The 8,396-nt window shown below is 55.4% G+C and overlaps 1 protein-coding gene across 1 annotated transcript; it reads left to right on the top strand.

Moving 5' to 3' along the window:
• Positions 1 to 557: 557 nt before the first annotated feature.
• Positions 558 to 6,408, top strand: LOC147964821 (uncharacterized). Its single transcript, XM_087531323.1, has 7 exons — positions 558 to 3,518; positions 3,611 to 3,993; positions 4,066 to 4,139; positions 4,225 to 4,653; positions 5,326 to 5,409; positions 5,481 to 5,768; positions 5,845 to 6,408. Exons 1-4 carry the CDS (start codon positions 3,357 to 3,359, stop codon positions 4,566 to 4,568), a joined length of 963 nt encoding a protein of 320 aa, XP_087387449.1. The 5' UTR covers positions 558 to 3,356; the 3' UTR covers positions 4,569 to 4,653; positions 5,326 to 5,409; positions 5,481 to 5,768; positions 5,845 to 6,408.
• The last annotated feature ends 1,988 nt before the right edge of the window (positions 6,409 to 8,396 follow it).

Below are 8,396 nucleotides of genomic sequence, written 5' to 3'. Positions count from 1 at the left end.
ACCGGTCGCGTGGGGGCGGGGCCACCTCGGGAGCCGTGGGAGGGGGGCGTGCCGCAGTTGTCGATTGGGCGGGCAGGGGATCCCATGCGAATGTCCGCGGAAGGATCTGGAGCGTCCTGGTTGACACTGGCGGGCGCAGCACACATGAGCAGGGGCCCACACGGGGGCGAGCCCAATGTAGGGCAGGGCGGGGAGACGGCTGGAAAGGGGCGCGCGAGAATTTGAATTGAAGCCGAAAACTGGGGGGCCCTACTGACGTCCACAGGCACAGGCGGGTTGACGCGATGACGAGCCGTTTGTTGGCCTGTTGCGGCCGCCGGGCCCGTGGGAGGGTGGGCCCCGAGGATGCCCTCCAGGCGCGCGCCAGGGGAGGAGCGCCTCACCGCCGGCGAGAGCCGCCGCGCAAGGAGGGGTCGCGGCCAGAACCACCATCAGCAGTCCCGGAACAATGCGAAAAACTGTGATGTTGCGGCCAGGAGCCTGGGAGGGGGCGAGGCATCGTCGGCGTCGGTGCTGTCATCGCTGGCAGGGGGGAAGGGCGGTGAGGGGCGCCGAAAATCTATGCAATGAGTGACGAAAATCTGGACAGGATGGCGAAACGTGTGGAGCGCGAGCCGCTCGGCGCAGTCTGGGTCGGCGTCGGGCAGCACCGCGTCCGGCTCGGGGAGGAAGGGGCCGGCCTCATGGGGGATGGCATCGGGGTTGGGCGCCCAAGCGGAGAGGCAGAACACAGACATGTCCGCCCCAGAGCGCGTCTCGGGCGCGAGCTCGTTGATCGCGCTGAACGGCATGAGCAGGGTGTCGATGGAGGAGCAGAACCAAGCGTGCTCGGGGACACCGGTGATCTCCAGGTGAACCTTGAAGCGAAGGGTGACGGTCTCGGCACCGGTGGCGCGGCTCCACGGGTGGAGGAGCAGGCGGAAATGTGGAGAACGCATGTTTGCAAGGCCGACCCGAGCGCGCGTCTTCGGCCGGGAGAAACGAAGGAGGAACTCGCCGAGCAGGCGGCTGTGGACGGAGAAATCGACATCCTAGAGCTTGAACTTGGAGGCGAGCAGGTCGGCCACATCAGCACAGGAGACCCGTGTGCGTTTCCTTCCAAGACGGCGACGAGGGCGCGCTGCTCCAGGGCCTCCTCGGCTGCGCGGACCTCCGCGGAGCGAGGGAGAAAACAGAGCGCACTCGGCGGGCGCATGGTGGGATGGACGAACATGGGGACTGTGAGCGACGGGGCGGAGCTGGAGGAGCGCGGCCGCGGAGTGTCGGAGGGGCGCGACTGGGAGGAGCCGGAGGGGGCGGCGGGGAAGGAGTGGCCAGCAAGGCGGAGGTGGTGGCCGTGGCGTCGCTGGAGGAAGGGGAGCTGGCACCAGACGGAGGAGACAGGTGCGCCACGCCCGAGCTGTCCCCACTGGAGACCACAGGGGAGACAGCCCGGGAGGAGGCGGCAGGTGTCGTGGTTCTAAGACTGACAGTAGAATAGGGGGTAGGAATGTAGAGGCAAGATCCTAGCTATGGAGGAGTTGTACACATGAGTTTACGAGTTCAGGCCCTTCTCGGAGGAAGTAACAGCCCTACGTCTCGGAGCCCAGAGGCGGTCGACTGAATATATGTGTGTGGATTACAGAAAGTGCAAACCCTTGTCCCAGAGAAGGGGGTGGCTTATATAGAGTGCGCCAGGACCCCAGCTCCCCTCCGTTACACAGGGTTCAATGCTCATAAAGGAGGGGCGTTACTGGTAACGTCTGCAGTAAAGTGTTGTTAATGCCCATAAAGCTAGGGTTTAAGTCCTGACCGTTGCAGAGTGGAGGGTTTCTCATCTTCTGGTGGTCGAGTGTCTTCAAGGTGGTCGAGTGAGCACATCTTCATGGTCGAGTGGATGATGGTTTCTCTTCGACTGCTTCTGATTCTTTGTAGAGATGTCCTTGGGGAGGGTATGTTGGACAGATCCATGACCCTACCCTAGGTACATAGCTTCATCATTAGCCCCCGAATGGATCAGGGTTTGAGTGAGGAAGGAGTTGGGAACACTTCTGACCCATTCTTTGTGCTATGAGTATATTTTGTTCTGGAACAACGAGTTGAGGTGACGACGTCGACTCCTTTCTCAGTTGCCTTGGTCCATTCTTGGTTTTTGTCGAGTGAATTTTCACGATAGAATTCCGAATGATGATGTAGACGATGTTTGTCTTCAGTCTGATAGGTTGTTCTCCTCTCCGCGGATCTCGCGGGATTTGAATTTTGGGAAGTGCGCCAGACAGACGGAACCGAGGTTATCGGGACGGATTAGGCAAGTCTCCTCGATCCCCGCGCCACCTTTTTCGCCACGTACTGCGCGCGACTGTTGCGGGATTTGTTTAGATCGCCTGGGTCCACCAGTCAGTCACTCAGGTGACGACCTTATAAAAGGCCCCGGACCAGGCCTCTGTCCCGTGCGCTCCCATTCTCTTCTTCTTCTCCCAATCTCTCCACCACGCTCGCTTCTGCCCTCGTCGCCGGATTTTTGCTCGAGCTCGACCCATCGCCATGGGGAAGGAGAGGACGGTGGTGCTGGAATGCGCGAAGAAGGCGACAACGAAGGCGAAGGGCAAGCGGACCAGCCGAGGTGGATCCTCGTCGAGATCTGGCCTGCCGGCGGGCTGGATCCAGGGCGACTGGATCCGCTCGACAATCACCTAGGACGACCTCGACGACCTGGTGGAGGGGGTACTGACCCCCACAAGTCGGTACGGCTCCCCGAGAATGAAACCGAGTCGCAGCCAAGGGAGGGTGAGTGTGTTCTCCTCGCCACCCACGTAGATCGCGGATTCTCACTACCTCCCCATCCTTTCTTCCAGGGTTTTTTTGAACTTCTTTGGGGCTCAACTCCACCATTTCACTCCAAACACCATAGTCTATCTAGCCGCTTTCATGTCGATGTGTGAAAACTTCTTGGGCTGTCGACCGCACTGGGGTCTTTTCAAACACATCTTCACCTGCCGCTCCCAGTCAGTCAAAAACGCCAAGTCGAGTGATGAGAAGACACAAGTGATCCAGATGTGCGGGGCTCTGGGGATCCAGATGAGGAGCAAGAGTACTTTCCCAGCCATGATTCTTCTCGACTCGGTCCGGGGCTGGCAGTCGACTTGGTTCTACTGCAAGGATCAGCCGACCCCGGGTCAGTCGACTGGACTTCCTCCCTTTTCCTTGGCTCGAGTGGAGAAGCCCGCCCCCCTGAAGGTAGTTCCAGAAGAGAAGGCGCAGGTCAAGGTGCTGGTTGAGCGAGTCGTCCAGCTTGTCCGCGACGGGTGACCGGGATGGACCTGCTGGAGGTCTTTCTCAGTCGACGCATCCAACCTCTTTAGGCGCGTGATCATCCGATGTGGATGTACTCTGGGCTCGAGGATTCCACTTGGATCCACCCGGAGGACGTCAGCGAGGATACCTTGGAGAAGTGGTTGATGGGGATCACCAGCAACAAAGACAACCCTCGGGGGTCTAGGAGGGTGATTCCATTCGACAACTCGCACCAGCCGGAGCAGGTATAATTCTGTTTTATCAAGTATCTTTCTGATTCACCGTGTGATATCTTGTTTATGGTCGACAGAATTTCCTTTGATCGTTGTCCTTTCAGGCCCTCATCGACATGTACTCAATGCCCAACGGAGTGCAGGACCAAGACGGCGAGGAAGAAGCGAGCGGGGGCGAGAGCGGTGAGGAGCATTCGGAGGCCGAGGAGGACGAGGAGAGCGACGAATCGACCGATGACGAAGAAGTCAACTCGCCTCCTCGCAGGGAGAGGAGAACCAAACACGCTCACGACCCGGCGAGCGTTCCAGACTTGGTGGCCGTGCCGACTGGTCAGTCTTCGAAGCGTCCTAGGACGTCTTCCCCAACACCGACTGAAAAGGCTCCAAAGCAGTCCAAAGTTGCGCCGCCTCCAGCGCCGAAAGCTACCTCCTCCAAACTGCGAAAAGCTTTGCCCAGGATCAAAGTGACCATTCCTACTATCTCCGGGTAACCATCTGACTTGTCCTTTTCGTCGACTCAACTAACCGGACGTAACCGATTGAATGCGGGTCTTTGCAGTGCTGCTACGTCAGGAACCTCTTCTCTCCAGTACCGGGACGAGGAAATGGAAGATGCTGTGACCTCCAACCCAGGTATAAACTCTTGTGATTTTGTTCTTGATTCTTTGGTCGATTGCGTTCGAGTGACTCACTTGGGGTCGAATGATCTGCCTTGCAGCTCCACCCAACGTCATCGATCTTCTAGATGACGATGAAGATGTGGCTCTTAAGCCCAGGAAGAGCAAGAAGGTAGCTGCTGGTAGGATGTCTCGGCAAGAACCCACTATGACACCTCCCGTCCGTCAACCTGAAGACGTGGGCAGGGCTTCTGTGACCTTCGCTGCACCTTTGTCGAGTGAGCACCCCACACCGCCGACTGCACCTGTGATTACTTCAGTCGTCCAACTCCACACCACGGAGCTCCAAGCCGCCGCACCTAGGTCGACTGCTCACTTTTTCACCAGCTACCCCGTCCCAGACAACCAGTCGAAAAGCGGCTGCGGAAGCCATCCGACAGGCTGACATGATGATGGAGCGGGTGAAGACAGTGCATGAGAACAGCCAGGCTGCCTACGACGCCAGTGCTGCCCTTCGGGCCAATGTCGAGGTGAGTAGACTTTCCGACTGTTTTTGCTCTGTGAGGAAGTGTTACTCGAAAAAATCTTCTTCTACACAGTCTGCTGTTGTTTGCGTCAAATTAGAGCACCCACTGGGTGTTTTGTTGTTTTTGGTAGTTTCGTTCTTCCACTCGGTCTGGGCGAGTGGGATCTGAACCGGTGGGGGCACGCTAAGTGCACCCACTAGGTGTAGTCCCCGAGACCGCGGTCGACTACTGGCAGTCGACTGGGGTCTGAGTTCTTCTTTCCTTTCTTTTGTACTCCTTACACTCGACTAAGGCGGACCGGTCGAGTAGTTTCGTTCTTCTACTCGGTCTGGGCGAGTGGGATCTGAACCGGTGGGGGCACGCCAAGTGCACCCACTGGGTGTAGTCCCCGAGACCGCAGTCGACTGCTGGCAGTCGGCTGGGGTCTGAGTAGGGTTTTTTTTGGGCCGGGCGGACCGGTCCAGTTGAGTCTTAGTCAGCGGGGGCATGCCAAGTGCACCCGCTGGGTGTAGCCCCTGAGACCGCAGTCGACTGTGTGTAGTCGGCTGGGGTCTAAGCGAACTTCTTTAGGTTTTATTCACTCGGAAGTAAACAACTTTTGATCTTATCGACTGATCCGTCTTTTGCCTTTTGAAGAAGTCTTGCACTCTCATTTCTAAGTTTGATGAACTTTAGGAGAATAGAGGCAACTCAACCTCGACTTGGAATTAGCCCAGCAGAATCTGAAGAAAGCTCAAGACGAAGCCGCTGGTATGGAAGGTAATTGACTCTCGACTTACTTTCAATACATTTCTTTGATCTCTTCTTTGATTTGATTGCTTCTTTTGCAGAGAAAATGAAGTTGGCTCTGGAGAAGAAGGACTCGGACCTCGCCGCCGCGCAAAAAGCAGCCCAAGATAAAACTGCTCTCGCAGACCAGAAGCTTGCTTCAATCGGAACGCTGGAAGGAGAGGTGAACAAACTGAAATCTTGTCTCAATGAAACTAATCGCGAAGTGACCAGTCTGAAGAAGGACAAGGTCGTCCTGAATGAAAAGCTGGAGTCTGCGATCCGCAAGAGGAATGACACGGAAGCTTATCTGAGGACTCTTGCCAAGAAGCTTTATCTCACGCTAGAATGTATTTCTTTTAATCCGACTGTGTTGATGCTTGCGATCGAATATTGCTTGGTTGATTGACTAATTTTTTGCTGTAGAATTCTGTCAAGACTTCGACGAGGAAACTGGAAGGGTCGAGACGGGTCTGGACCCTATCGCTTCTCCAGTCTGCGACGAAACTGCAATGAACGTGCTCCGACTGGAGTCCCGTATCACCAGCGCCACAAGCTACCTCGCGCGCCTGAAGGAGGTAGTCTCCCGAATCGACTCATCGCTTTGGCCTGGGGCGACGCTTCAGAATGTCCTGGAATCCCTAATGACTCGACTGAATGAGATCCCTGACCGAGTGCAAGAATGGAAGAAATCCTCCGCCCGATGTGGTGCTGATGTGGCGTTGTCCTTGGTGCGATTCCATTGCAAGGAAGCACGTGAAGACAAGCTGGCTGCGATCAAAGTCGCCAACACCAAAAATCATGACTTCTAGTCCTTCATGGAGACTTTCATTCCTGCCGCCACTCGGATCACTGATGGGATCGACCTGGACTCATTTGTGGAGCCCGCCAGCCCTCCTCCGGCCGAGTGAACAAACTTATGAAACTTGAATCTACTTTAAATTTGCCTCGGAATGCCGAGTGATTGTTGTAACCGTTGAACTCCTTCGGGCTTGATGCCCTAGCACTTTTGATTTGCTGCTTGGAACTTTTAGAATTTATCTGAATTTGGTTTATCTCCGAATGTGCTTGCGTTTGCCTTCGAATGGACTTTGCTCACTGCTTGGAATAGTCTTTGTGCTGGAGACGCAGCTCCAGTCGACCCGTGCTTCGTCGTCCTCGCGGATAGGGATGGAGCGGACGTTGTACTTGTGTCGTAGCTCCGAAGGAGAAGGTTGCAGTCGACCTGCACCTCGTCGTCCTTGCGGATAGGGATGGAGCGGACGTTGTACTTGTGCCGTAGCTCCGAAGGAGAAGGTTGCAGTCGACATGCACCTCATCGTCCTTACAGATAGGGATGGAGCGGACATTGTACTTGTGTCATAGCTTCGAAGGGGAAGGTTGCAGTCGACCTGCACCTCGTCGTCCTTGCGAATAGGGATGGAGCGGACGTTGTACTTGTGCCGTAGCTCCAAAGGAGAAGGTTGCAGTCGACCTGCACCTCGTCGTCCTTACGGATAGGGATGGAACGGACGCTGTACTTGTGTCGTAGCTCCGAAGGAGAAGGTTGCAGTCGACCTGCACTTCGTCGTCCTCGTGGATAGGAAAATGTTTCGGACTTAGGCGAGTACTGGACTGCAATTAAGACCCCGAGTGAGAGGGCTGCTCTCCACTCGGTAGGATTTTTTCAAACTTAGGCGAGTACTGGACTGCAGCCAAGTCTCCTAGTGAGAGAACTTTAGATGAGTACTGGACTGCAGCTAAGCCCCCGAGTGGGAGGGTTGCTCTCCACTCGGTAGGATTTTTTCAAACTTAGGCGAGTACTGGACTGCAGCTAAGTCTCCTAGTGAGAGAACTTAGGCGAGTGCTGGACTGCGGCTAAGCCCCCGAGTGGGAGGGTTGCTCTCCACTCGGTAGGATAGTTTCAAACTTAGGCGAGTACTGGAGTGCAGCTAAGTCTCCTAGTGAGAGAACTTAGGCGAGTGCTGGACTGCAGCTAAGCCCCCGAGTGGGAGGGTTGCTCTCCACTCGGTAGGATTTTTTCAAACTTAGGCGAGTACTGGACTGCAGCTAAGTCTCCTAGTGGGAGAACTTAGGCGAGTGCTTGACTGCAGCTAAGCCCCCGAGTGGGAGGGTTGCTCTCCACTCGGTAGGATTTTTTCAAACTTAGGCGAGTACTGGACTGTAGCTAAGTCTCCTAGTGGGAGAACTTAGGCGAGTGCTGCACTGCAGCTAAGCCCCCGAGTGGGAGGGTTGCTCTCCACTCGGTAGGCTTTTTTCAAACTTAGGCGAGTACTGGACTGCAGCTAAGTCTCCTAGTGAGAGAACTTAGGCGAGTGCTGGACTGCAGCTAAGCCCCCGAGTGGGAGGGTTGCTCTCCACTCGGTAGGATTTTTTCAAACTTAGGCGAGTAATGAAATGCAGCTAAGTCTCCTAGTGAGAGAACTTAGGCGAGTCCTGGACTGCAGCTAAGCCCCTGAGTGGGAGGGTCGCTCTCCACTCGGTAGGATATTATTTCGAACTTAGGCGAAAGGGATTCGCGGCTAAGCCCACCCACTGGGGGATTTTAGAAGTAAATAAGAACAAAACAATCGAATGATAGGACCATAAGCTCTTGTCTTTGATAAACAAATTACAAAGGTGTTTCTTATTACATTTTATTAGAACGAGTGCTTAAGTATAGAAGGGGCGGAGCAGCTCCGTGTTCCAAGCTCGTGGCTCGTCTTTCTGATGCTCAATACTGTAAAGATGGTATGCTCCATTGTGGAGAACTTTGGTGATGATGAAGGGGCCCTCCCAAGTCGGGGCAAGCTTGTGTGGTTTCTGTTGATCCACTCGAAGAACCAGGTCTCCTTCTTGAAAGGCTCGACCCCTCACATTTCTGGCGTGGAATCGACGCAGGTCTTGCTGATAAATGGTCGAGCGGATCAAGGCCATCTCTCTTTCCTCCTCTAAGAGATCGACTGAATCTTGCCGGGCCTGCTCTGCTTCCTCTTCGG

Source organism: Triticum urartu, chromosome 6A, assembly GCF_056163025.1.
Source record: "Triticum urartu cultivar PI428250 chromosome 6A, HENAU_Tu73, whole genome shotgun sequence".
In the NCBI taxonomy this organism is placed as follows: Eukaryota; Viridiplantae; Streptophyta; class Magnoliopsida; order Poales; family Poaceae; genus Triticum; species Triticum urartu.
This window is presented reverse-complemented; position numbering and strand designations above follow the sequence as displayed.

What these genes read in the sequence shown, in the direction of transcription:
- LOC147964821 (XM_087531323.1), top strand. Translation starts at nt 3,357, where the DNA reads ATGTGGATGTACTCTGGGCTCGAGGATTCCACTTGGATCCACCCGGAG. An exon ending in ACCATTCCTACTATCTCCGG is followed by an intron (nt 3,994 to 4,065) that starts GTAACCATCTGA and finishes GGGTCTTTGCAG; the next exon opens with TGCTGCTACGTCAGGAACCT. An exon ending in TGCTGTGACCTCCAACCCAG is followed by an intron (nt 4,140 to 4,224) that starts GTATAAACTCTT and finishes TCTGCCTTGCAG; the next exon opens with CTCCACCCAACGTCATCGAT.